Source organism: Pipra filicauda, unplaced genomic scaffold, assembly GCF_003945595.2.
Source record: "Pipra filicauda isolate LSUMZ 115617 unplaced genomic scaffold, ASM394559v2 scaffold419_size605101_pilon, whole genome shotgun sequence".
In the NCBI taxonomy this organism is placed as follows: domain Eukaryota; kingdom Metazoa; phylum Chordata; class Aves; order Passeriformes; family Pipridae; genus Pipra; species Pipra filicauda.
Genome location: NW_024104553.1, coordinates 416,842 through 444,830, shown reverse-complemented (window position 1 = coordinate 444,830; position 27,989 = coordinate 416,842). Strand labels below are relative to the sequence as shown.

At 43.6% G+C, this 27,989-nt stretch overlaps 1 protein-coding gene across 1 annotated transcript; it reads right to left on the bottom strand.

Moving 5' to 3' along the window:
* Positions 1-898: 898 nt before the first annotated feature.
* On the bottom strand, positions 899-17,109 carry LOC113999437 (adipocyte plasma membrane associated protein). The gene is made up of 9 exons (XM_027742852.2): positions 16,991-17,109; positions 12,531-12,647; positions 10,081-10,196; positions 8,151-8,243; positions 5,505-5,621; positions 4,064-4,238; positions 3,488-3,622; positions 2,921-3,113; positions 899-1,744 (listed from the first exon to the last, which is right to left on the bottom strand). The coding sequence occupies exons 1-9, from the start codon at positions 17,080-17,082 to the stop codon at positions 1,535-1,537; spliced, it is 1,248 nt and encodes a 415-aa protein (XP_027598653.1). The 5' UTR covers positions 17,083-17,109; the 3' UTR covers positions 899-1,534.
* Positions 17,110-27,989: the final 10,880 nt, after the last annotated feature.

Here is a 27,989-nt window from a genome sequence, read left to right as displayed (position 1 = left end):
CAGTTTCATCCACTCAGTCTTCCTGGCTGGGTGGCCTGTAGCAGACTCCCACTATAACGTCACCTGTCCCTGCTCTCTCTTTAATCCTGACCCTTAACCCCTCAGTCAGCTCCTCATTCATCCGCAGGCAGAGCTCCATGCGCTCCTGCTGGTCACCGACACAGAGGGCAACACCCTCTCCTCATGCCTCCTGCCTGTCCTTCCTCAAGATCCTGTATCCTTTCAACACTCCAGTCATAGAAGCCATACCACCACGTTTCTGTGAAGCCAATGAGACCACAGGCAGGCACATGCACATCTTTAACTCTTGCTTATTCCCCATGCTGTGTGTATTTGCATAGAGGCATTTAAGTTGAGCCTCTGAAGACTTACTGTCTGAGGTGGCTGGAATTCCTTTGTGCTGCCAGCCTCTCCAGCCATAAAATGTTTTCCTTTGCAACAGTTGACAGAAAAGCATTCTCTGGATTTACCAAGCAGAGTATCTGTTAACAGAGGAAGTATATCATTCCCTCTGGAATGACAGAAAGCATCCATGAGCTACTATTGCATTCCAAAATCTTCCACCAAAGCCTTCCTTATCCACCATTACTAGATTTTACAGGGGGCCTTTGAGTCCACATCCATCTTCAGACACCAGTCTTCCCCAAAATCTTTACCACTTCTCCATAAAAAGCATGTTGAAGAGGATTCCTGCAGCTGGCCCTCTTCTCTCACATGTCTCTCAGGAATGGTCACCTAGATAATCAACAGCAGACTTACAGGACCTGATAAACATGGAAGAAATACTACATATGACCCTTTTTAAACCTGCTGGGACTAGCCCTTAATAACATAGAAAATGCAACTTTCATTCATCATCTGATCACAATGCTATAAAAAAAACACAGGAGTCCACAGGTAACAATGAAATTTGGTTCTGATTAACAGCTAATTGTAGTGTCTACTGTTACTTACACAGGTTGGAATTGAAGAAACCCAATGGTCTAACTAAATTTCTACGCGTGTTGTTGATTTCTGGATGTTGCTGCCTCTACCACAGCACCATGGTATGACATCAGAATATATACTGTAATCCTAAACAGCAGGTTCTAAAACAGAAATAAACACATGCAAGCCATTATCTTCTATTCAAATATTACATAATTAAATTCCATAAATCACAAATCCTTCCAGTGTAAGAAGACATACAGTTGCATTAAAGGCAACACGATGATGTCTGTTTAAGATGACTCCAAACAGGGCTGGGCACGGAAAAGCAGTGGAGGCTCTCTGAGGAGCAAATAACTGAATGAAGATGCCCCACCATACTCTTCAGATATTAACAATTATGCACACCAACTCCAAAACATTAGCAGTCAAATCAAGGAAGAGAACAGGTACAGCAAGCTGTATGTTTTCCTATGGCAACAGTGCTACTGCATGTTAACAGACTATCTTTCACTTTTTGTCCTTGGTCACAAACTGCCTCAAATATATGCTTCCTTTGTACCTCTGGAATACTATAGGACAGTGGGACTTCATCATGGAGGGACAGTTAAACATGCTGAAGATTAATTCTGCAAATATACGGAGACCGGAAGGAACCCAGGTAAAGATATCCATTGTGTTCATGTGCCTCGCTAACATAAGCTACCATCACTCCATTGGGATCATGAAAGCTTCTTCTGTAGGATCCTGTCTCAGTAAGTTCAACAACAAGGCTATATTTGGGCACAAAATTTGTCACGGTTTCCTGACTCAGCAACTAAAAGAAAAAGAAAAGAAAAACAGAAAATTAACAAAAGATTTTGTTCTCCACAATTATACCTCAGCCATTTATACAGGCAAAGACCATTCCAGACTCCTTGGAAGAAGCAGCTAAGAACATAAGCATACAATTTGAGTAAAGACTATTACACAGGGTTAATGCATTAATATGTGAAAAGGCAACTTGAAAAGAAACAAAACAACCAGCAGAAGCTTACTCTACTCCAGAGCTAGGCTGAAAGGCTGCCCAAGCAGGAGACATCAGCTTGTTCTGGTGCAGCTGAGCCAAGCAGCCATCATGCTCTGCTGCCTGTAGCATCATTTTTTGTTAAGGCTCCTGCACTGCACCAGGAGAGACAGGGACAGCACAGAGCTTGTTTAGCTGAAATGGCGCTTCCATTCTAAACACCACTTGTTGATTTTTATTTTTTCAAGGACAGAAGAAGTATTTTTATGTCTTTGTATTGTCCAAAAAGCACCATGCCGTTTCTTTAGCATCAGATAGCCCTTATTCTTGTTCATCCTCATCCTCAGGGTATGACACAACAAAAGGCATATTGAATCAGAACAAAATGCCACCCAACACCATCCATAACACACACACTGTCTCCCAGGATGCCTACGGTAGTCATTAGAACAGGCCAGACTTCCCAAACGCTCTTTAGACACCTGGCAATAAGTATTTTAGGCACTTCAGGTACAAAGGTGAAGTCTTCACATATCCAAATGTAGATCCTGTGTTGCTGCATGACTAGAGTAGAGACAGTCCTGTTTCTTTCCTGAGATCAAGATGGAAGACAACTTAAGAGATGTTTACCCGCTACTCAGAGAAGCAAATGTTAGTTTTACAGAATGCAGATTAGCTCAGCTAGTTAAAGCATGGTGCTAATAATGCCAAGGTCACAGGTTTGATCCCCGTACAGGCCATTCACTTAAGAGTTGGACTAGATGATCCTTGTGGCTCCCTTCCAACTCAGAATATTCTGTTTTACTACCTATGAATATAAAGGACTGTTCTACCCGGGGACAGCAACAACAGTTTTAAGCACAACACTAAACATTTTTTTAAGTCTTCCTGTGAAGAGGAAGAAACACGAAAAACAAATATTTAGCACTTCGATTCCTAAACTAAAGGTGATTTTTTAAAAAAAATCTTTTTAATTTTTTTTTTTACCTTAAATATCATCTTTTTAATCCATGGTTTTTCAGCCAAGAAATCCAACAAAGAAAATCCAGGATTGTGCCGGACAGCTGCCATAGCTACCCAATATCCTCCAGAGCTGCTTAACCTGATATTATCTGGAAGACCAGGCATGTTCTCAACAAACATATCTGCTCCACCTTTCATCAGCCCAGATACATAATACCTGAAAGTTATAGATAATAGATTAGGACATCTTAAGCAGTCTAAATAACAAATAAAAGTCCCAAAATTATTTCATTTCAAAAAGAGGGGTTTTTTTCATTCCTCAGGTTCAGGGAAATACAGCATAGCCACACTCTTCTCACCAGAAAAAAAGTCAGCTTACTCCACTATGTGTAAAGGAGCCCACGATGGAAAGATTACGCATGCCAGATTTTTACAGCAAAATAAAAAAAATCAAGTATCGAGGAAGGCCACCTTCTCTGTCACTTATAACTAGGCATAAATAAAGTGTAGGATTTCTTTTGTCATTCCACTCATTTATTTAAACAATCTCTAAACAGAGATTGGTAATAAATTCAGTGAAGTCATACTCACCTCCTGATTCTAGCCATGGTTGTCTCCTGCACCAGGACAAAGTCTTCTGCAGGAGAGAGCTGCACACCATTGGGAAACCTCAGCCCCACCATTAAGACTTTCACTTCTTTTGTTACTGTGTCATATTCAAGGAGGCTAAAAAAAAAGCATTTTTGAGTTAAGACAAATATTTATTCATGTCTGTTTCATTCTCCAGGCATTCCATCTGTTCTCAATGCACTTCACTTAAGTTAAAAAGGCAGAATAGCCAGGAAGCATTTGTTTATGAACACAGAAGAAATAATAAGCCACTTGAGACTGGCAGCATTCGTGAAGGATTTGAGTTGAAGGTAATGCTAACACCTTCACTTCTAAAACAGGTGTTCCATGCAAGTCCTCTTGAAGGAAAAAGAAGAATCTCATTTATTTTGCTGCAGGTCTCTTTGGCAACAACATACTCTTACCCTCTCCTGAGCAGTGCAGTGTTTGCACAGGTGGTTTATAAGGAGAAAAAATTTGAAGACCAAGGAAGCAGTGAAGTCCATTCCTACAACTGAGCTTAGAGTAAGTTAAATGCCTCAGAGAAGAGATACTTGCCGCCCATCATCTGTGCCTTCCATAATCAAGAATAAGTAGTCTCGTCTTTGCCATTTGCTACTGGAGTCAGTGAAGTAGATTTTCCTCCCGTCCCGGGTCACTGTAAGATCATTTACAAATGACAACTTCTGACCTTCAATTACTGTTTTGGTTGACACAAGCATTTTCGTTTCACCTGGTTACAAAAGAAACAAAAAAAAGACTCACAAGACAAGCTTTTGTATGTCCTGCTTTGGAAATGAGTAAATACTAATATGAAATTCAGTTCACTTTTTTTCAATTCCTGCCTCTTTGTTAAGCAATAAGGTTTTGGCCTGTAATGGAACAACTCAACATGAATGACCAGGAGAAAATACTCTCCAGAAAAACTGAAACAGTAGATTATGCTCCCTAATGATAAGTGCCAAATTTTCACATTTCTGAAGCTCATATGAAACAAAGTGCAAACTCAGGTCCCAACCTGCAGGCAAGCAGGGGGCAGGCAAGGATGCAGGCAAGCCAATCACTACTCCTTCTCTCCCTATAAACCTGTAGGAACAAAGAGTAATACTTTCTAGGCATTAAAACATCAGCAGGTCCACTGAACTGCTCTGCCACAAATTACCAGGCCAATTATTAAGGTAAAATCTCTAAAAATCAACCAAAATCTAATGAAGTCATCTTCAGGCACAGGGTTTGGGTTTGTACGCTTGTTTTTGTCATGACTGAGCTATTATGACAGCTGTCTGCCATCCAAATACTCTCCCAGGGCAACACAGTCTGAATCTTTCTATGTCATTTCACCTAGCATTTGGCCAGCCTCTCCCCACCTGAAGCCAATGTGCAGAGGTAAACTGACAGAAAAGTCAACCCTACACAAAACCAACTATCACTTTCTGACAGCACAGCTCCTAAACAGCTCCCTGAGATCTGCCTCAGGGACACATTGAAAGGCACAATGCAACAGTGCCTTTCTCAGCAGGAACAAGCCACATGATCTTCAGCTGCACCAAAATACATCTTTCTTCCCTTTGTGTAGATTTAGGTTACAGAGAAGTTATGAGCTTTTCACTACCACAGCAAGATCAAGGCAGAAACAAAAGTACAGTAAAAACAACAAAAAGTTTATGTAACAACAATCTTTTTTCTCTCCTTTTATGAAAACTGAAACAGCTACACAGAGCTTTATTCATGGGTTCTGAGGTAGCAATTCTGACAACCAAAAATATGTAACACCAGAAGATAAGTTATAGTAACTGATCCAGACAGACAGATACAGAGAGGAAGTGACTGCTACAGGAAAATAAATATCAAGTTCTTGCATGACTCATTTTATCCAGACAGCTTCAAATCACTTTACAAAGAAGACAGGCATTGTTTTCTGGCCTGCAGTATCTGGCAAAACTGCAAATGAAGCCCAGATTTGTCAGTGGAAGGGAACTTCTGAGCAGAAAGGTCATACCTGTATCAGGATCAACTTCATAGAGTCCATAATAAGCATCTGCCACAAAAAGAGTGTTATTTGGCCCAACTCTGATGCCAAGTGGTCTTCCACACGTTGGCTCATCTTCATGGGTTCCTTAGGAAACAGTTTTAAAATGGTTTTCCAAATAGAAATAAATACAAGGCATTCTGGCTACCTACATAAGTGTATTGGATCTGTGTAAGATGGAGTTCATTTTCCCCACAGCAGCCCTCACAATGCTGTGCTTTGCTTTGGCAGCTAGAAAGGTGTTCATAACAGACCAGTGTTTTGGTTACTGCTGAGCAGTGCTGGCACCGCATTAATGCTCTCTCCAACATTCCCCTCTCCAGCAGGCTGGGACTGGGCAAGATCTTGGGAGGGGACATAACCAAGATAGCTGACCCAAACTGACCAAAGGGATATTCCAGATCATATGGTATTAGGTCAGATATAAAACCTAAGAGAAAGGAGTAGGAAGGGGAGGCATTCATTATTTACAACATTCATCTTTCAAAGCAATTTACATGTGCCAAGGCCCTGCTTCCTAGGAAGCAGTCAGACATCATTTGCTGATGGGAAGTAGAGAATAAAACATTTCAGGGTTTGTTTCTTTTTTTCCTTTGCTTGCACATGTGACCTTTGCTTTTGTTTCAGTAAACTGTCTGTATCTTAACCTAAGAGGGTTTTTTTTTTGTCTTCCTTTCTTCCCCCATCCTGCTAAGGAGGAGGATGATAGAGCAGCTTGGTGGGCACCTGGCTCAAACTGTAGCTTAAAAATCTCTGTGGCATACATATGGCACATACCTTCATTAAAGAAAAGATTCCTACTTTTCTAGGTGTGAGTGAAACAGATATCCCCATGCCATGTTTTCACCAGTCTAGAGAGAATCATATAATCTGCCAGGCTAGTCACTAGCTAACAGCTGCCTCAAATAGGGCTAAATATCAGAAAATTGAACTTAATGAAATGCTTCTTCTCAGAAAGAATCAGTTTTACTGCAGGTTCGTGGAATTAGGTTTTTTTAATTAAAAAAACCTTTCTTTTTCTGAAAAGGTCCAACATTGTCATGAAATAGCTGCTTTCTCAAGACACAGACATTGAATACTTCTACATGAAGAGGAAAGGGAATACTGTAAATCTGAAGAATTTAGACAAATTCAAGGAGATACTTGAGTCCTGAAGAGCTAAGAAGTTCAGAACATCTACAGTTTGAAAAATTAGCTTGAGAAATTTCTGGAGAAGGCAGTTGGCTAGAGCATTTCCACTACCCAACTCAAGGAGCACAAAAGTCCAGGCACCGCATTACCACTCTGGCCCTAAAGAAACAGAGCAGCATAACCTTCCCACCTCTCTCAAGCTGTACAAGTCTAATGTAAATGAACAGGAGAAAGGTGATTCTTCACACCCATCCCAATCTACCTTCTTGCCTAAGCAGCAGCTGCAAATCCAGCTTCTTATTGCTGGCAGCAGACTTTGTTGGCTGCCAGCACCAAGACTGTCCTACCTGTCAGGCAGCCAAGAGAGTGCTTCCAAATCAGTCCAGAGTCTACTCATGTGAACATCCACATAAAATTATATAGATAATATGATGAATGTGTCAATGAGAGCTAATAAGGACAGCAACAGTTCCTGACCATAACTTCTGTCAACCAGCACAGGGCTGCAGAACCTCAGGTAAGCTTCTACAAGGCTACTGCAAACAAAACTACCCACAGTCCCAGCAAACACCAGCCAGGCTTCTCAGACTGCCCAGGCACTACTGAGATGGCCAACATTAACCTTCCCATAGAAATGGTTCTGTTAATCAACAAGTCACCACCAATTTTTCTCACCCAGTTCCAGAAATCTCATTAAATGAAGCAAATAAGTCATTCAGAAAGAAGTGTAGAATTCAACAAGAAATAACTCCAGTTTAGCAGTTGAGAAAACAAAAACATCATGACCCCCAAGCAAGATCTCTGCTAAAGCAAGCGCAGCCACTATTCCCACTGTACTTACAGAGGAAGGGAAATAGGTACAACAAAATGCAAGGCAAAATTCTGTAAATACGTTGATCTTTCCCACTCACACATTATCTCAGAGTTCATTCATTCACACTTGTTTAGGAGTCCTCAGCTTTTATGGGGTGGCCCTTCACCTCAGAATCATGCTGACTTCAGCTTCCACAAATATTAGGCCAGGTTGCTGCCCATTTTTTCCTTAAGATAGATTTTTTTTTTCTAGATGGACAAACAGGAAAAGGAATGTTGTTTGTGATGCACTTCAACCTCGTCTTCCTCCTGATGTTAAGATGCAGGATCTTCTGCCAACAAGTCATCCATGTCGCAGCCTTACAAGAGTGTAGGCCTTGTAGTCATTACACAAAAACCCCTGCATTACTTAATTTTACTGCTGGAAACTCTGTGCTTTGTTGTCTAAGAGCACCCATTCCAAATCTTTTGGCCCTCTGTTCTGCTCTTCCTTCCAATGTACCTATCTCCACTCATACTTCATTCATAGAAATATATTAATATATCTGTTACAAATTTCTGTAGAGGAAGATAAGCACTTGCATGAGCAATCCAGACTGAACATAGTTTAAGCAACACATACCCTTGACCCAGACATTTTCAGATACACTATGTTCAGGAGCTGTCACTCACCACAAGGATCATGGCCAATTCTGGATATTGTTTGTATTTCCCCATCTTCAATTTTGATAATCTTCCCATCAGCTGTCCCAGTAAATAGTATATCTGCAAAAACAAATGATTAGCTTGATCACAAACCCACAGTGGCAAACATCCTTCTACATGATCCTTCTACTAGCATGTAGTAGAATTCAGGTTTAAGATACAGTGAAGTGACAGACTTCTTCAGTCATAGCAAAAGAAAAATACATGGAAGGGGAAAAAATGAAGGCAAATAAGAGCATTTGGTTAGATTTCTTCCAACTCAGGAAGAAGGGGAAGGATTTAAACCTTGGGAGTGTCTATAGGATATGAAGCTTTTCACCCACAGGTGGTCTAAGTTCTTAGTTAAAGGTAAACATAACTTAATGGCCAGTCATTGGATCCATCTGGGTAAATTTCTACATCATCATAAAATGTGGTCAGACACTGCATTCATCTTATCACTCTTCAATGAGAGACTGACTAGATAAAACTTCTCATTCAGATACAGTCCACGTTGGCTGCTGGACATGTGCCAATGCTCAGTATTGTATCAGTTCTGGAGATGAATTACAAAAAACTATGGCAATTGAACAACCATACAAATCAAAAGCATTGCCAAATTACTGCATTCATGCCAAGCTGTGTGATAGCATAAGACATTAACTGAATACAAACAACACAAACTTTTCCATACAACCAAACTAAATGAAATACTGTTAGATTAGTAGAGCCCATTGCTTGAACTTTTCCATCTCTAATTTAACTGATGTTTTAGGTTTGCTAATTACACTTTTAAAAGAGAATAAGAAGACTCCAACATTTATTCTCAGTCAGGTTGATTATTTTATCCATAGGTCATAGTCCCTTGCAGGAAGGTTTCTTTAAAGAGTTTCCGAAGAGATTGACAAAACCAGGCAACATAAAAGAATCAATAGCTTCAGGTAATCACTTTTACCTATCTCTGTTTACAATGTGCTAAAAAGTGTAATCTGAGGAAGGAATTTACAGTAGTTTCTTACTGGGTAAAATAATTTCTTAAAAATATTTTATTAATTTATTAGAAGATAAAGCAGAAGGAAAAAAAAAAAATATGATTACTGAACACCTCTTGTACCGAAGGATCTTTCAGGAAGGGCCTTGCTTGGAACTCCCACACCCTTTCCCTTTCAGAGAAAAAGCACTCAAGGACTCATGTAAAGAGTAGTTTCTAGCCTTATCCTTCCTTCAGGAGGCACAGGAAACAAGCCCTGCACAATGCTAGGTTCCTGCTAAGAGGGTCACACCATTAGAAGTCTAGATAAGTCATTAAGAAAGTGCTCAGAGGTGGCATGGGTTTGTGATTTGGGGAGAACACACATTCCATGAGGAAGAAATACAGGATGGTACCTGTGTTGGTTAGATTTCTTGCAATTCAAAAAGAAGAGGAAGAATTCAAGTTTTAGGAGTTATGAATATGGAATATGAAGGAGTTCTGAATATGGGATATATTATGCTATTTACCAATTTGAGGGTTTTTCTGTCATAAAAGCAAATATGAAGACCATAAAACTCAGCTCCCTCAGTGGCAATGACCATTAAAAGAGCAGGTAAATATTAATGCCCAGTTAAGAGCTAGTCAAATGAAATGGGACCACTTCTTCCAAACATAAGTAGCCCCTGACTACACTGCTGATGCTTTCAGTCAAGGACAGGGATTTTTAATCTGGCAACAAGATTTATTTTATTCTCACGAAAGAGGAGAAAAGCAGTACATTGCAGCCAGGTTTTGCTGCCTAACACAATTACTTTTACAAAAACCTGCACATTCAAAGTAACTTACAGAGTTTGTTATCTAAGAGGTATACTGCTGAACAAACTCTTTATCGATGGAGCAACATTTAAAGACCCTTCTTTAAAAGCTTATTTTGTCAGTGCTTACCCCCAATATTGACAATGGACTCTGGTCCATGCAGCTGGTTTTCCCATAACCGCTCAGCTTTTCGTAACTTGATATTGGGCTCTAGTACACCCGTCAGGAGGGGAGGTTCCTTCAAACTACAAAACAGAATACAGACCCCGTGATGCTTTGCACAAAATGCAAACATTCTTGAGCAACATATTGGATCGTTTTTTCCCTAGTTTGCCAACTCCTGCAACCCTGACCTATGCTTTACATAAAGCATATTTCAAAAACACCCACAGCTAACAAGCTGAAATATTGACTCTTGTTCTTCAAGGATCACAACAATTTCATGGTTCTGCTCATCAGAAAAGTTGCAGTTATGTGTTCCTAAGAAATCTCTACATCTTCAAGTCCAACAGTTCACCTATCTTACACAAAAGCAAAGGATTTGTGCATTGCCATAACACAAAAGAATAGCAGTTTTCTCAGCTGAATGAGTTGTTTGTACCAGAATATTTTTCCTAAGTCGATATGTACAAATTCATAAGCAAAAAAGTTTTAAAAATTAAAAGCCTGGTATGTTACAATACACTGAGACCTGACAATGTACAGCACTTTCAGAGAAAAAATAACTTAATTATTTCCCCCTAGCTTACAGCTAGGGGGAAAAGTGTTCCAGTAGCTTGAACACTAGGACACACATGCTTTCATACCATATTGAAATATATGGTCTTGTTCATAACTTGAATGCAGGCCCTTAGAGAAAGACCAACTCAAAGGAGTAAGTTGCACATGAACTTAAAGGGTATTGAACTCCAATCTCAAAATGACAAAATAAGGTCCAATCTTCACATAAACAATCAGTTTCAAGCCAACTAGGGTTCCAACTACAGAGATACAGAGAAGGGAAGCAGTAAGATGCCTACAACTCTAACTAAAATACCAGACTCCAAAAACAGCCTTAACTGAACTTGAATATGTTTCAGCCTCTTAAGTTCTTAAAAGCACTTAACACATAAGCCCCTCAGTCTCCATGAGTTAAGGATTTCAAGTTGTTCATTCACAGGAGTTGTTCATTCACAGGTTCACAACACGAATAATTCAGAAACAGAGAAAAATACATACTCCTATCTGTCTGGTTACAGACAGCAAACTTTTCTTTAAGTATATATTACTGCAGTGACAAAAACAACTGAATTATTAGCTTCTGTACAGAAGAGATTTACAGGAGAATCGTCTTCACAGTGCTAACACAAATTTGTTTTCCATCCCTTCTTCCAAGCTTAGAGAGCCTCAGATGAGGATAAGAAGCTTCAGATAAGGAACTCATTTGCTGGGAACTTTGGACAGTTGTGTGTGCAAGCAGAAAAATCTCCCTGGGATCAATATTATCCAAGACAGACTCATAGAGAAAGAACTTGAAATAAAACAGAGTTGCAGGAATTTCACAGGGAGTTTTTTCTCCCCTCTATTATTCGTTATAGTTTCCAGTGGCTTACTACTTCAGTATTAGCCAATGAGACTCCTACATGTTTTTTCACAATCTCTCTGGGCAACCTGTTCCAATTGGCTTTTAAAATTACTGTTCAGTTGCAATGTATTTTAGGAATTGGGGTTTGTTAAACCCAATCACAGTATAAAGTATTTCACTATGATATGCATTGAGGCAGCTTATGTCTAATAGCCTACTGGCAAGACTTGTAAGTACCACCCAGCCACATTTACAGTTTCTTTCAACTTTGGAGATGTTTGCAGTGTTGTTGTTCCTTTTCATTAAGCAATTATCGAGTTGATCATAAATATTTATCAGACGGAGCATTTTTACCTACTTCAAAATGCCAGCAGCGCTAAACAGCCTCACTTCACCCTAGGGTAGCTGTCAAAGCATTTAACACACAACTCCCAATACAGGTCACATCTTCTCATGTAGTTGATTCACTGTTACACGTGACACATACCTCAATTCAGATGTTTATGAATTCAGACACCTAGCTGCATTGCTTTATGAGATCTGCATTTAAATGTAACATCATCAGATGATTCCCCTGATACAAAGCACCAAATCAACTCAGTCAGGTTATCCATTTTCATTTTTCATTCTCAGATAAGCAGCCTCTCTTTGACAGAATGATAATATCAGGGGTACAGCTTGGTCCTTAGTGAAATTGCAGTTCTTGTCTCACAGAAGGCAAGAGCACATATGTGTAATCACAAGCTCCACTGACAGCTTGGATAGCAGAAAATTTTCCATATTAATAATCAAAGAAAGTAATTCAGCTCCTTTGATGATCAGTAGCGACACACAACTACACAAGATGGCTCAGAAACAGACTGGGTACGGGTAATATCACAATCACTCCCCAATTTCTTAATCCAGTTAGAACCACTTTATGCTGTTAACTCTTGTTTGTTGAAACAAAACAACAGAACACATAGGAGAAGTTATGCTTCGGGAACATTTACTCCAAAGCAAAGCAACAGTTTACCTTATAGGCTGAGGGTCTATAGGACAATCCAGTAGAACAGTTACTCCAAGCAGCGGCACAGTCAGAGACGCAGCCAAAGTCAAGAAGGTAACACGGAACACCTTGCTGCTGTAAGTACTGCCAAACCAGACAAGAAATAGGATTAACATGTTAAGCTGTTTACAGGTGCAACAGTCCTCAAAAATTCTGTAGCAGCCTATTTTCTTCAGAAGAGGAAACAGAAACACTTTTGCCCAACCACCATCTTGACCTTCAAGGTGCAATTTGAACACATTAGGATAAGAGAAAGGTCAGCATACTGGCATCATATGAGGTAGAGCATTTTCACGTGCAGGTTTCATACATTCTACAAGTTACAACTGACTAAAAAAACCCCAAAATAAAAACAAAAAAAAAACACCAAGAAACAGAGGAAGTGAATTGTTTGGTTGGGGTTTTTTTAAACTTGATCTTCAGTTTTGGCCATGGTTTCCATCCCAGCACAAATTCTGAATGAAAAGTTCCACTGAAACAACAAACATAGAGAAAGTTAAATTAATGGTTGCTTAACTTAGTGAACTCTGGTTTGAAACTCAAAATGAAGCACACAGAAGAAATTATCTTCTATTTACCCATCAAGGCACACAACAAAAAAAAGTAAAAACTGTTCTTCCACAGGAGAAGACTAGATTTTGTTCTTGTCCTAGTTGCAGGGGGGTAGGGCCTAGAGCCATGTGGGTTTGGTGAGGTTGCTATTCTATACCACTCCTGTCATCACGGGGGGGGGTGGGGGGGGTGGTTTCAGGGGAAAGAAAAAGGCGAACGTACACTGGACCTGTGCCATTTTGTTCCATTCCTTCCTCAGGGAATTTGCTGGGACCAGCACTGTGGACCTTGTCCCTTCCTATCCCTCAGGAGTGTGCAGCTCCAGGCAGCAAATGTAGCTGAGTCCAGTGGACTGTGCCCATCAGGGGTGCTGGTGCCAGAAGCAGCCACAGGGAATGGAGCGGTAGTGAACCTAGCCGAGCCGAACCCAGTCAAACACTGCTGAATCCTGCCGAACACAGCCAAGCCACAGACGTGACTCCGAAGTGGCAAACACAGCCGAGGGGAGCGGGCGGCATGGCACAATACAGACGATCCAGCTTTTGGGGGTTTTGTCCGTCACTGTTTTTCATTGTCTCAGGCTCAGGAACTGGGAAGGCCAGCTGCAGAGAGCATCTGCCATCTTGTCTTTGTCTCAGGAGGCTATGGGGCGCTAGCTGCAGAAACATCCATCTCGTCCTTGTCTTGGGAATAACTGTGAGCACCATTTTGTGTGTAAATTGTTATCTCAACCCATAGTTTCTGCCTTTGTCCCTCTCTCACCAAAGGAGGGTGGGGGAAGGGGAGCATCTTATTTGGAGTTTAATCCCAGCTGGTTTTAAACCACTACAGTTCTCAAAAAGTTCAGAGAAATCAATCAGGCATTCACAGAGGAAAGCACAGAGCCAAGTTCAACAAATTCTAGTCTTGAACTAGTGAAGCAGCTCTCACAATTTTAGCTGTTCTGAACCATTCACTGGCCCAGCCAGCCAGTCCCTTTGCAGTATCAGTTAAATAAAGACAAACTGCTTTATGGTTCTGCACTAATCCTTGGACCACTTCCATTGTTTTGTTCTTCATTAGCCAACCATCCAGACAGAAGGAAACATGAATTACTGCCCAGAGCACAAATATCACAACTGGGGAGCTAATGACATGTACTTGTAGTACTGATATCAGCATCAAGGTAACCTTTGGGATTACCAGCTAGAACAGCAAGGTCCGAACTAGGCCTGGATTCACTCAGTGCTTGCATGCACAATGTATAGAAATTCGGACATTCATAATTCATCACATCTCTTTCCTGATGGCAAATTGCTGTCAGCCCCTCTCTCCTGGCAGCAGATGTAGGCAGTTTGGATGAAGTCCTGCCCCAGTTTCCCCAGCCCTGCACAGCACTCAGCAGGCTGTCACAAGCCACCACACAAACCACCAGGCTGTGACAAGGTGACTGCCACAAGGATGCTGACAGCCTGCCATGACAGACAGTTCAGCCTGTTTCAAGAAGTGCTGTTAGCACCGATGCTGTTGGTCACCAAATTTTTCTCAGCTCCCCTAAGGTACTAACCACCTGAGCCTACCTCCTTTCCATAAGCATGTGCAAGTATTCCTGCTCTGGAATATATTAAAAAATAAATTTTAGTTCTTGCTCTCAAGAGCGCAGCATTCCCATCCTGAACTTCAGCAGTGTTACAGCACTAAGCCTGTCTCCATCTGAGCTGGATCAGGCTGGGAAACCGCTTCAAACAAGCTTTTTCGCCTACACTGACCTCTTCATATTTCCCAAGAGCCAGACTGCCCTTACAATCAATCGAGATGATTCAGCACTTCCTGCTTGATGTCTTGAGGAAGCAATAACCTCCCAGTCTGTCTCCCCTTGGATTTGGAATCCAAGAGCATGGGGTAAAGACACAAGGCAATCCCCAAGTTTACACAAAGACTTCGGTTGTTGACCTTGCCTTTCCACTGTCCTTCAAAAGATGAAGCCTCAACATTGTAATATTCAAAGTACTGTCAGCAGACACCTGAGCATCTTTGTGACAGCTGAGAACAGCTCACACAAAAGGAAGCAGATAAAGATGAATGGGAACTCATCTACTACAGTCAACTTAATTGGGAACTCATCTACCACAGCTTAATTAAAGCTCCTGAAGGCATGATTTCAGTAAAAGTCATATTTCTGATTCTCATTCAAACTTGCAAGGAACTAACAATGAAAGAAAAAGTCAGGAAGAATAAGGTGACAAGCAAACTCACACTTCAAGCCTGCAAATTGCAAGACCTAGTTTAGACACTGCTGAAACCACAAGAATTCAAGTAAAGCCCAAAAACTTTGAAAAAAACAAGTCAGCTGCTCAGAATCATTATCAAAGGACACGATAAAGAATAATGACAACTGTAAGTCACAGGAAAGAATCACTGAAGTAAAGGTTCACCAACAGTAATAAGCAAAACAGAAATCCTTTGTTAATTATGTCTCTGATAATTAATCCTACGTGGCCTGCAGCCACAAATCTCAATAATGCAACTTACCAGGACTCCAGCTATAATAACAGCAATTTAGTTGTCACTGTGAACTAAAACAAGAAGCCATTACACCAGCTCTTGAAGACACACAGTAACCTAGCAAGACAATACCATGGGTCACCCTAGCTAGGAGCCCAGGCTGCCTCATCCGCTTGGCAGAAGCACTGCCGGGCTGGAGGGAAAAGCAACTGTCCTCAAGAGTTTCTGCCATGGCTCCTAGCCAGAAAAATGGCAGGCCCTAGAATTTCCTCCACTGTTTTCACGCAGGACATGAGAACACGAGAACTGTGAATACTCTGGATCATTGATGGAGCCCTTGATATTCAACTGATTTGAGCAGTTACCAAAAGAGGCTGAAGCCAGGAGAAGCAGTCCCAAGCTCAGAGATGCTTATGTTCTTCTTCAAAAATAGGAACTATATGTGCAAGCCATCAGACAGTCTTTCATTCTGATGACTCTGAAGGGCAGATATAAGAATCCGAAAAGTACTCAAATCAGCAGAGACATAAAAGATGGTGAACAAAATTATTAAAAGTCATCAACTACCTTATTCAATGAAAGGCAAATACTACCACTTTCTTATGGCAGCTATTACCTTAGTTACAGTGAAGCTATTTTATTTATAAAATTCCTAAACAGAAAATAGTAATAGAATCTTTTTTAACTTAGCCACAAAGAGATTGCTTATATGGCTATTCTGACTCAGACACATGTAGAATTGTCGTTAAACTATTGCCAAGATATAAACAGTTACACAAGACTTAATCACACCCACAATAAACCTGTGCAAACCACAATGGGATAACTGTTAACTTCTCACTAGCAAATGATAAACAGTACTTAAACAGATCTATATTAAAAAAAAAAAACAAACCAGCCACAAATTAAAACTTTTTTTCTTTGCTTTTCTTTGCTTTTCTTTGCTTTTTTTTTTTATTCCTTTATTAAAAACTCTTCCTGCAGCTCGGCAAAGCAGGTAGGCAAGCGCTGTCCCAACCCCTCCTCCCCGTCAGTGACCTCGAGCAGAAGAAGAAGCACTGGGGAGAGCCGAGGTGCTGGAAGTACCCGCAAGCTGACACCCGCGGGTACCCAGCACCAACCTGTGCCTCCAGCCACGCGAGAGGAAATGCGGCCTCAACCCGCACAGCCGCGGGGCAGCCAGCCAGTCCCTTCCAGCTCCTCCCTGCGCACTCTGACCCAGACCTGCTGCTCCCTCGCCGGGTCGCACCAGGCGGGCAGAGCCCGTCTCCTCCCAGCACACTACCCAGGCATATATTCCTCGGGCCGGGCCCAACCGCGGCCCCACAGCCGCAGCGTCACAGCAGGCCCTCTGCCCGCCCCGCCGGGCGGCACCGCGCACGGAGACACACCTGCCCTCCTTGGCCTCCTGCGCCGGGCTGTCGTCGGTGATGACCTGCGGGCGGGGCAGTCGCCGCTGCCGCAGCCCCTCCACCTCATTCATCCCGCTGCTGCCGCCGCCGCGCACCGGAACCGCAGCCCCACCCCCGCCGCCCCAGGCCACGCCCTCGCTGCCCCAAGCCGCGCCCCCTCTGCCTCAGGCCACGCCTCACATACCCCAGGCCACGCCCAAGCCCCGGGTCGGGCTCCGCACTGGCCTCCCGCGGAGGTGTCGGGCTCGTTGTCGCGACCGGCTGTGCCGGCAGCTGCCCTGCAGCCACGGGGGTCTCAGAGCACCTTTCCAGAAGCATTTAACTATGATACTTGCCTTGCATGTGCCAAAAATTATTTCCTTGGACAAGAAAGTTTGGGATTTTTTGTCATTTGGGTACATTGTCATACGCATAGTGTTACTCTTATTCACTGAGCCTCAATTACAGAAATTTTTTGGGATTACTTTTTTTTTACATGTATGTGAGCTTTTTTAACACATTTCAGTGGCAGGAGAGAACAGTGCTTCCTATCACCTTTTCTTTGTAACTACCAAGAAAGGTTTTACCAAATTTCCTCACAAACATAATATGATTTTCTGATTAAGCAGACTTTTGCTTACTCTCACCATAGTCAAGTTACTTGGGTTTCCTTTTTCTGCTTGAAGCCAATTTGGCTTCAGACTAAGAAATCACCTTTGAGTGCCATGACTGACAGCATGCCTTCTGCAAGGACACACACATGTAACTGCCTGTCAGGCCAGCAGCAGGGAGATAGGTATGCGCTCAGTAAGCTTTTGAAAACAAATGTTGAACTACATGCACATCTTTAAGAAGGAAAAGCAAACACCAGTGTGGGAAGAGCTGCTCTTTCACCTTCTCCCTGCCCTGGTTAGCATTAGACACAGGATTCCTATCTGCACTGGTTTGCAACTGATGTTTTAAAACGTAGGGATGGAGAATGGGTCAGTTAAACTCATCATTCTGTAAACTAGGAGATGCTACTGCTTTCTCAGTTTATATGTTGCCACAGCTATTTCATGCTCTTTTCTACTTCTGATTTTTTAATCTTGTCAAGAAACTGAAAGCAAACTGACACTATAGACAAAAGATGGACATTGGAGTCATACAGCAATTTCTGCATGTGTTTATATCTGCTTAGGGGCCTCTGGTGGTCTAGTGGTTAGAGTGCCTGACTCTCACCTCTGCGACCAGGGTTCGATTCCCGGCCCCCTGGGCAGGTGGAGCTCGTCAGCCGTGGAAGGCAATCCACCTAAGAGAAGGTCACTCTAAACAAACCTACATCCTGGGGACCTCACTGCCACTGTCCAAGCTTTGCTCGGCCCCGGCAGATGAACCTCAGGACTAAAGGGTGGGCTCAGTTCAGCGCACGCTGTGTCTCACCTAAAAAATCCACTGCGCAGGCTGGAAGGGTTAATGACCTTTCCCAAAAATCTTCGCTCGCGAAGACTGGCCATTATTATATATCTGCTTACCACAGCCTTCAGGGAATGGAACTTTGCCAGGCCAGAAATTCCTAATTCTCACCAAAATAAATGGGAGCTGCAAGTCTTAGCAGCGAATAAGACTGAATCTGTGGAAATGCAAACCTGAAAATTATCAAGAAGGACATCATACCTTCAGCAATCCTCATCTGTACAGTTGTACAGTTAGTCTAAAACTCATCTAGGAGAGCATGAAAATCTACAGTTGAATGAAGAGATGGTTTAAACAGAAAATTTGATTCTTCTTGGCCTGATTACAGGAATACAAATAAGAAATTATTCCATGGAAATCAGTGTGGCTGTGGCAATGCAGTCTCAGTATAACTACAAAAATATATCAGCCCACAGGATAGAAAATTGTCATAAAAAATGTTCATCTTTTCCACCTGTTTCCACTTTCCCTAAACAACACTGGATGTTAAGTTGAACTTGGTGTGTTTTAACCTTGCATTGCAAATAAGGCTTTCCTAGGACTCCTGCATGCTCTGCTGTCACAGCCACCTGCCTGAGAGTGTGCTGGGAGAGAAGCAGATAAAAGCACAAGATTTCCCAGCAGATGTCTGATATTTGCCTGGGCTGGTGTCCTGGGCTGCAACAAAAGCAGTGTGTCCAGCAGGTTGAGGGAGGTGACTCTGCCCATCTACCCTGCTCTAGTGAGACTCTACCTGGAGTGCTCCATCGAGCTCTTGAGCCCTCATCACTGGAAGGGCATTGACCTGTTGTAGCAGGTCCAGAGTAGGAACAAAAAATTATTAGAATGCTGCAGCACCTCTCTCATGAGGAAAACCTGAAATGAGTTTGCTTAGTCTGGAAAAGAGACAGCTTAGGGGTGACCTAATTACGGCCTTCCAGTACCTGAGGGAGCCTATAAGAAAGCTGGAGAGGAACTTTTTATAGGAACATGCAGCAAAAGGACAAGGGGGAATGGATTCAAACCGAAAGAGAATAGCTTTAGTTTAGGTATTAGGAAGAAATACTTTACTGCCTCACCACCATTTACAGAGGGTGGTGCAGCACTGGAAAAGGTTGCACAGAGAAGTTGTGGGTGCCTCATCCCTGAAAGTATTCAAGGCCCATCTGGATGGAGCTCTGGACAACCTGGTCTAGTGAAAGTTGGTCCTGCCCACAGCAGGGAGTTGAAAAAATGTGATCTTTAAGGTCCTTTCCCACCAATACATTCAACGATTCCATGATTCTGTGATACATCCGCTCCTCTGTCTCTGGCAGAAAAAGAAACCTGATCAAGTTCCTCATTACAGAAAATTGCAAATTTGGTGGGGCAGGGGGTGGAGGGGTGTTTATTTGCTGTCAAAAAATAATTTTTTTTGTAGTTGTAGTGTTCTTTCATCCTTTTCCAAGCTTTTGGTCCCCTGGGTAGTCTTTTTGCATCCTTACTTACCTGCTTTATTGCCATTGGGAGGAGGTTAAGCAACCCGAAAAATGCAACAAGAGGTCCTGTTTCAAACTGCAGCAGCCACTTCAGTGACCCTGTAGTGCCAGCCATACAGTTTGAATGCGTGGGCATTCAAAAGGCGAGTGGCTTGGAGGGATGGAGTTCTTGACCCACTGCGAAAGCTGCGAGGAAATCAGAAACAACCAAATGCCATTTCAGCTCAAGCCCTGCCCAAATTCTTACCCTTCCCCCACTCCTAGAATGGGCAGGCAGAGCTGGGCTCCTGCAAGGTTCCAATTTGAGTGCTCTGTGCTCCCTGTGCTTCCTGATTGGAATATGGCTAGTGAAGGAGGAAAGGGAATCTTGGGAGACAGGAGAGTATTTTCTCCCCTCCCCTTTCTCTCCTCAGGAGCCCCTCTGAAAGGTACATGCCTACACTGGGTTTACATCTGACCCCTTCCCACCCACACCTTCAGTGGTGGGGATGTATTTTGTGGAACAGGATCTGGCTGGGACTGGTGCTGGGGGAGCCAGCCTGACAAAAACAAACACCTGTGGAGGGTGGCAAAGAGGGGGGTTGCAAAACCCATGCAGTGGATGTTTTCGTTTGCAGGTGCAAGAGAGCTTGGGCTGCTCTACTCCCCTTTTCTGCCTTAGGATTTTTCTCTTGGCCAATGCAGGAGTAGGGGCTGCGAGGAAAAGGGGCTGCAGGGAAAAGGGGCTGCGGGAGTAGGCCTGTGCGTGTTTTCCTTGCACGTAGGGGCTGAGCCTTCCTAGGGCTCCCACTGCCCTCTTCTAGAACTGGGGGCTTTCTTATACAACCTAAAGTTTGGAAGCAAGAGTGAGGCACTGGCAACAAGGCAGCAGGTGTGTGCGCAGCCATTGGTGCAGCCCCCGCATCCCCTGGGATGCCCAGGTGAGGGTCTGGGAGTGGGCAGCATCTGCCTGATGAGCTCTGCCTGCATCCTGTAGGAAGACAGGAGTACAGCCCACCAGAGTGGATCCTCTTCCACTGCTACTGTGGCCACTCAGTGACAATCTGGTCCCTGGGCATCCTGCCCCATGATGTGGTCTGCTGACCAAGTCTTGAAGGTTATGCCTGCCCTAAACCTAACTCTGTCCCTTCCAGATCCTCAGTGAGCTTGACCTTTCCATGCAAAAGCAGAAAGAGATGGAGAGGATGAGAAGAACCTGTGGAATCTAGAAATTGGTGGTCATCACACACAAGCTCAAGCCCACCAGATTCTCTGCCCTGAAATGCTGGCCTGCATTTTTGGGTTGGGGTGACCTTGGAGAAAAAGAAATTCTCAAAAAATAACACCATCCATCTTGAAGAAGAGCAACCTCTTGAAGTACTACTAGTGAACAAGAGTGAGCAGTAGAGCCAACCAGTGGACTAAGCCACTCAGGGAGAACAGCACAGTCTCTTCCAAGAGCCCATTCAGACAAGGAAGTTTACAGCTTTGATGTTGGATCAGGACATCCTAAAGGTGCAGCTGCTCTTAGGGATTTGCATATCCAGGCATTAACAGTCCTATATGTGACAGTTCAGACCAGAGCAATCCGGGTCACTTTCTGTCTATGATGAACCTTTCCTTCTATAAAATGACAAGAAAAGTGAGTCCAATAGTACAAGCAGGTCTCCCTCTGACTAACAAACTCAATTTAGCTACCAAGTGAGCACCCATACTATCCCCTGCTGTAGAAAAGGTCTGCTTGCATGCCACAGTTCAGCAAATGCAAAAAGATTAATCCTTTTATCCAGACATTCAAATCCTCTCCCTACCTCCCCTCTTTCCCCACTACACCTACTCTTGACCTGACCCTCTACTCTTAAATATTCTATCATATCCCTATTCCCATGATATCTCAATTCTAATTGCTGTAGCCTTCTTAACATTAGAAGAATGAAAAGTCCTAAATTACATACAAGCCCAAAAAGGTCTAGACTTTGTAGGCCCCTTTGATTATTACAACCAGTAGCAAACAGAATCACACTATTCGTTAGGGAGCCTCTTTGGAAGGTGAATTACAGATAGTATTAAGATTCAATATAGAACAGGCACCAGTGTACCAATCTGCTCTGCAGGCCTGTCTCATTCCTTAAGGATATGTGCCTGAACATGAATCAATATGGTAAGGTGAAGATAGAACTGTAACATGCAAAATTAATCTCCTCCCTGATCTTACTGAATCATACGACTGAATCATAGCTTGAGCAGGAATAGAAATTAACACCCTTGCTATCATTCCACTCATCTTCAAATCCCAGCACCCACGAGCCATTGAAGCCGTAATCAAATAATTCCTTGTACAAGCAGCCGCCTTGTCATTAGTCGCCTTTTGAAGCATAACCAATGAGACATTGGCCAACTAAACCACCCAACGTCCTGCCCCTATTGACAACAGCAATTGCAATCAGACTAGTCCCAGTCCCATTCCATTTCTGATTCCCAGAAGTACTTAATCCCTAATCACAGCTATTATTCTAGCAAACATAATTCAATTTCCCATCTCCCATCACCATTCTCTTCCTAACTCACTCAACTCAAAACTATATAATCACCATAATCCTTGCCTCAGCAGCCCTAGGAGACTGAATTGGACTAAGTCAAACACAAATTTGAAAAATCTTAAGCATTCTCACTTAGGCTGAAGAGCCATAATTGTTAAACACCCCCTAACTAACTTTCTACTTACACTTCCTAATAACTGTCACAATATTCTGCGCTCTAAATGCAAACAAAGTTCAAAAACTACCAATGATAATGGCCTAAAGAACGAAAAGATCAGTGTTTAGAGAGCCATAGTGCTATCTGCTCTCTTTTACGGATCTGAATCATGGGTCATCCACCACCACCACCTGCATCTCTTAGAACGCTTCCATCAACACTGTCTCTGCACAATCCTAAATATCCACTGGTCAGATTATGTGACCAATACATCTGTTCTAGAACAAGCAGCTGTCACAAGTATTGAGGCCATGTTGCTGAGAACACAGCTGCGTTGGGCAGGGCACGTCTCAAGGATGAAGGACCACCACTTCCCTAAGACCTTGCTTTATGGTGAACTTGCCACCAGCTGCCGCAAGAGAGGAGCCCCAAAGAGAAGATACAAGGACTCCCTGAAACAACATCTCAGCCTTGGCCATACTGATCATCATAACTGGTCTACTCCGGCCTCCAATTGGAAGGCCTGCAGACACACCATCTATAACGCTGCTACTTCTTTTGAGAACGCACGCAGGATCACCCTTGAGGAGAAAAGACAACGCAGAAAGAATCGTGCCTTGCAGAATACACCATCTAAGGAGTCTTTCTGCTGTGCCTTTTGCAACTGGTCATGCCTATCTCATATTGGCCTTTTTAGCCACCAATGCGCTTGCAACAAATGTGGGTAGAGCCCTTCCCAAATCTTCGTTCGCGAAGCCCAGCCATGAAAGAATGAAAAACCCACATACTCAATATAACCTCAATATTAGTATTAGGCTTTATAGCAGGATGAGGTGCTCCACTGACTTTCCAGGGATTGAGGTAAGACTGACTGCCAGTAGTTCCCTGGGACTTCCTTTTTGCCCATTTTGAAGACTGGGCTGACAGCAGCTCTCCTGAGGACTCTCTCTCCGAGTCCTCTCCTGATCTCCATGACCTTTCAAAGATGACCATGAGCAGCCTTGCTATCGTGTGCACCGGCTCTCAGTATTCATGGATGCATCCCATCAGGGCCCATGGACTTGTGGATGTCAAGTTTGCCTAGGTGATCTCTACCCCAATCCTCCTTGACCAAAGGAAAGTCTTCCTTCCACCATTCCTTTATTCTGGTCTCCTGTGTCGGAGATTCCTGAGGGGTACTCATGTCAGTGAAGACTGGTGCAGAGAAGCTGTTCAATAACTCTGCCTTCTCTGCATCCTCTGTTTCAAGGTGTCTCTGTTTAATGAGACTGAAGTGTTTTGCTAAGGAAGATGAGTTATGAGGAAGACCAAGCTCCTCCCTCTAAGCAATTGTAAATCCGAAATTAAGAGGCTCCAATTGAGGAAGTATGGAGAAAGAAAAGATAACATCCCATTATTAAAGGATATATGTGTATTGACAGGACAACAAAAAACCAAAAACAACTAAACACTAATCCTGTACCCAAAGTTCCCTCCAGAAAACCATTTAAATACTTTCCGCCTTTTGGCGCAATTCCAACCAGGGCCAGCAGGGGGCGCTGTTGGATCACTGGAGGAGCAGAGCCTGCAGTTGCTCTCTGGTGGCCGGCAGGGGGCGCTGTTGGGCTCTGGCGGTCGCCGCGTGAAGGCCCCGGAGCGCGGGAGGAGCCGAAATGGAGATTCCCCCGCACCGAGAAGGAGAAGGGGAAAAGGGGTTCTTCCCATGAACTCAGGCTGTCGGCGGCTGGCTGTGGCCGGGATTCTCCCCCCCCCCCCTTCGTCGATGGCGCAAGCTGCTGCCAAAAATGGGAACGGAGGAGGGAAGGGGCAACCTCCTCCCCCAAAGGTTCCTCCGCAGAAGGGCCAAGCCTCTCCGATGAAATCCCCGCAGGTCCGGGCTCGGGGCAGAACAGGGCGCAGGAGAACGAAGCTGAACTGGGGCCAGAAGCAGCCAGATGACCTGGCCGAAAACAAAATGAATCTCGGAACCTCTCCACACACACGTTCCCTGAGTCAGGGCAAAAGTGGAGTGCCTGCTGTTTCCCAAGAGGAGGAAAAAAACCTCATCACCTCCCCCCCCCAGTCTTCTGAGGGCCATCAGCCTGGAATGTGACCTGTCGGCCAGTTCTTTTGTGTGTGAATCACCCCAGACAAAAACCACCCTCCCCTTCCCTGTTCAAACATCCCTCTTTTACAATGATGCAGGGGAAAGAAGAAAAAAAAAATTTCCCCACCTGGTTTTTTAGAACAAGTAAACCTATGACACAAGAGTTTCCCTTCCATTTAGTAACAGGCTCACATGAGGCTTTGTTTTCCTTTTGTTACTGATGTATTTGAAGAAGCCCTTCTTGTTGTTCTTGACATCCTTGGCCAGATTTAATTCGGGTTGGGCATTGGTCTTCCTGGTCTCATTTCTACATGCTCTGACATCATCCCTATATTTATTTTAAGTGGCCTGTCCCTGCTTCCAGGTCCTCTATATCTCCTGCTTGTATTTGAGTATTCACAGGAGTTCCTTGGTTGTCTATGCATGTCTCTTGCCCCTTTTGTCCAATTTCTTCCTCATTGGGATGACCCATTCTTGAGCCTTGGAGGAAATGGTGCTTGAATATTGATCAGCTCTCTTGGACCCCTGTACTGGTTTTAAAATGCCAGGGAGGAAAAGTTAAGACTGCTCGAGCCACCCCTGTATGATAGGGGAAGGGGAAAACAAAGAAAACAAGACTGCAACCAGTTAAAAATGTTAGTCACAATTTTACTGAGGTAAAATTACCAATAACAACAGTACAGAGAAAAATGGTCAACCCACAAAACCAATAAAGGCAAAATGTTGTCTGGCCCCTCATCCCTAGGGCAAAACCAAAAATGGCACCCATTCCCTTGCCGTGCACCACGTGGCCTGGGAAAAAAATGAAAGTAATGCGGTAAACAAGTTTCTCCAGTTTAACGCCTTCCCTGGGCAGACAAAAACAATGGGGAACAGGGGCAAAACAAAACCTGGAAGCCTATTTTGTCCAAAAGTATTTATTCTGCCAAGATGCTGGTGCGGGTTCTGGCATAGTGGCAGCTGGTGAAAGCAGCAACCATGGTCCCAGGCAGCTCCGGTGGTGGTGGTGCCGATGTGGCGGCTCTGGTGGTGGTGGTGCAGCTGTGGCGGCTCTCTTGCAGTGCTGAGAGGACACACAGTCCTGACTCCCAGTCCCACCCACCCTCTCCTGCCTGTGCAGCAGCAAAAATAGCAAACCTTCCTATGAGAAATAAAAATACGGGTTTTTTATAAATAGGCTTAGGCTTATCGTGAAGTTGTAAGATACCCAAGTTCCAAGAGCTGAACTTGGGTATCAGGGTCTCTTTCAGCGGAATAAGGGAAATGTGAAAATTCTTAAAAATTAAATCTTTTAGGGCCATTTTGTACACGAGATTCCTTTTCTTCTTGGGCTAAGAACAAAGAAAGATCCATCGCCTTTGACAGGGAATGGCTTGCAGCCAATTGGGATAAAGGGAAAGCCCCTTTTCAGAGAAAAGAAACCTTTTTAGGTAAAAAGGAATACATTAAAACTTATCTGAGAACGCTGGTGTCCTAGTTAGAACAGCTAGGACCAGTTCATCACTGAATGGGTGTAACCCAAAACTGTGTATTCTATAGCCTTCCATGCCATTTCCCAGAAACTGTTATCAATAGACCATTTACACCGTCTGCCCAGAGCAGCCTGACTCCTCAGGCTATAAACTGGGTGTTAAGAGGCCTGCGAGATAGGAGGATGCTCCTGTCCTCACACCCATTGTGGAACCCCCACCCTGAGGGAGGTACTGAGCATTCCTGCCTGAACTGGAGGATATATAGTCTTAGGGTCTTAGGACTTTTTTAACCACTCGTGGGATCCAGAGGAAGACTGCAGACCACCACTCTCAACCAGACTGCAACCACCACTTTTCAACCAGACTGCAACCACCACTCTCGACCAGACTGCAACCACCACTCTCACCAACAGGTTTTCCCCTCTCCTTTTACTTTGGACTCATGGGGCCCAACGAACACCACTCTGTTCATGCCCCAGGGTGCTGGGTTATACATTTGGGTTTTGTGGGTTAAAACCAATTGTTTGTCTGTATAATTGTACTTATTGTATTATTTTATTAAATTGTTATTCTGACTTATAATCTCTCTTTCGAGTTGAGTTCATTTCCCCTGCCGGTTTACCTTTAAACCAGCACAGCTGGGATTTTGGAAAACTATAAAATGTATGAGTTGTATGCCCACAGGGTCTTTCTCCCCGAAAAACTTGGTGAGAGAAGGACCCGGCACACCAAATAAATTCCTTGTTTCTTTGCTCCCTGAATTATGCCATCTTTCTAAATTTAAAAGAGGGATTTTTCCCACATTCCATTTTCGGCTTTGGGACTGAAAGAGGCAGTCCACCAAACATGCCACAGAGGGTGTAGAATACACCATTTGGTCACCCCACATAGTGCTAAACTTCACCTCCTATCCTTTTAACTAGGGAAACCTTTCTTCGCTGCAAGGCCCATTCCTTTTGGATTCTTCCAAGAAGGTCCCTGAAGAGGATAAGTGTATGCTGCTGAAGTCCATGGTTGCGATCTTCCTTGCTGCCCTGCTTCCTCCTCACTCGGTACTAAACTCCACAATCTCATGGTCGCTGTATCCAAGGCTGCTCCCAGCCTTTGCATCTCCATGGTCTAGTCTTCCTGGTCTCTTTCCCAAACAGCTTCATGACAACATTCCAGTCATGAGACCTGTCTCATTATGTCTCCCATTATGCAGTAAGAGCAAAGCTCTGAGACTGCACAGGGAACTCTAGTTCCTCCTGCTCGTTCCCCATACTGCAGGCATTGGTATATACAGGCACCTTACAGAGGGATTGGAGTGTAGAGGTGCAAGAGGATGCCCTATAGTCACATCTTTGGCTTTCTGGAGGTATCCCTGCTTAAGCCTTATTTTTCTGGATGGGTGGTCACTATAACTTCCCCCTTCCCCCCACCTTTCCCAGCTTAAAGCTCACCTTACCAGGATGGCCATTCCTTTGGCAAAGACTTAATGCATGTCTAATGGACCTGAATGGCCCCTAATTCTGCCTCCCGCTACTGTGGGTACTGTTACACTCCTACAGACTCTGCAAGGAGGCTTGAGACCTGGTAGACCTAAGTGAGGGGAAGAAGGAGGGGAGAATGAAGCAGGGAGGAAGAAAAAAAGGGAGGCAAGGGAAAATTGGGAAATAACAGGGAAGAAAAAAATGAGGGTGGGAGAGAAGGAGGGGGAAAGGCTAGGGGAAGATGATGGAATGAAAGAAGAAAGAAAGGTAAAAGAAAGAAGGCAGGGAAAAAGGAATGAAGGCAGGCGGGGAGGCAGGCAAGAAGGAAAGAAGAAGGTATTGAGGAAAGTAGCAAAAGAAGAAGGAAGATAGGAATTAAGA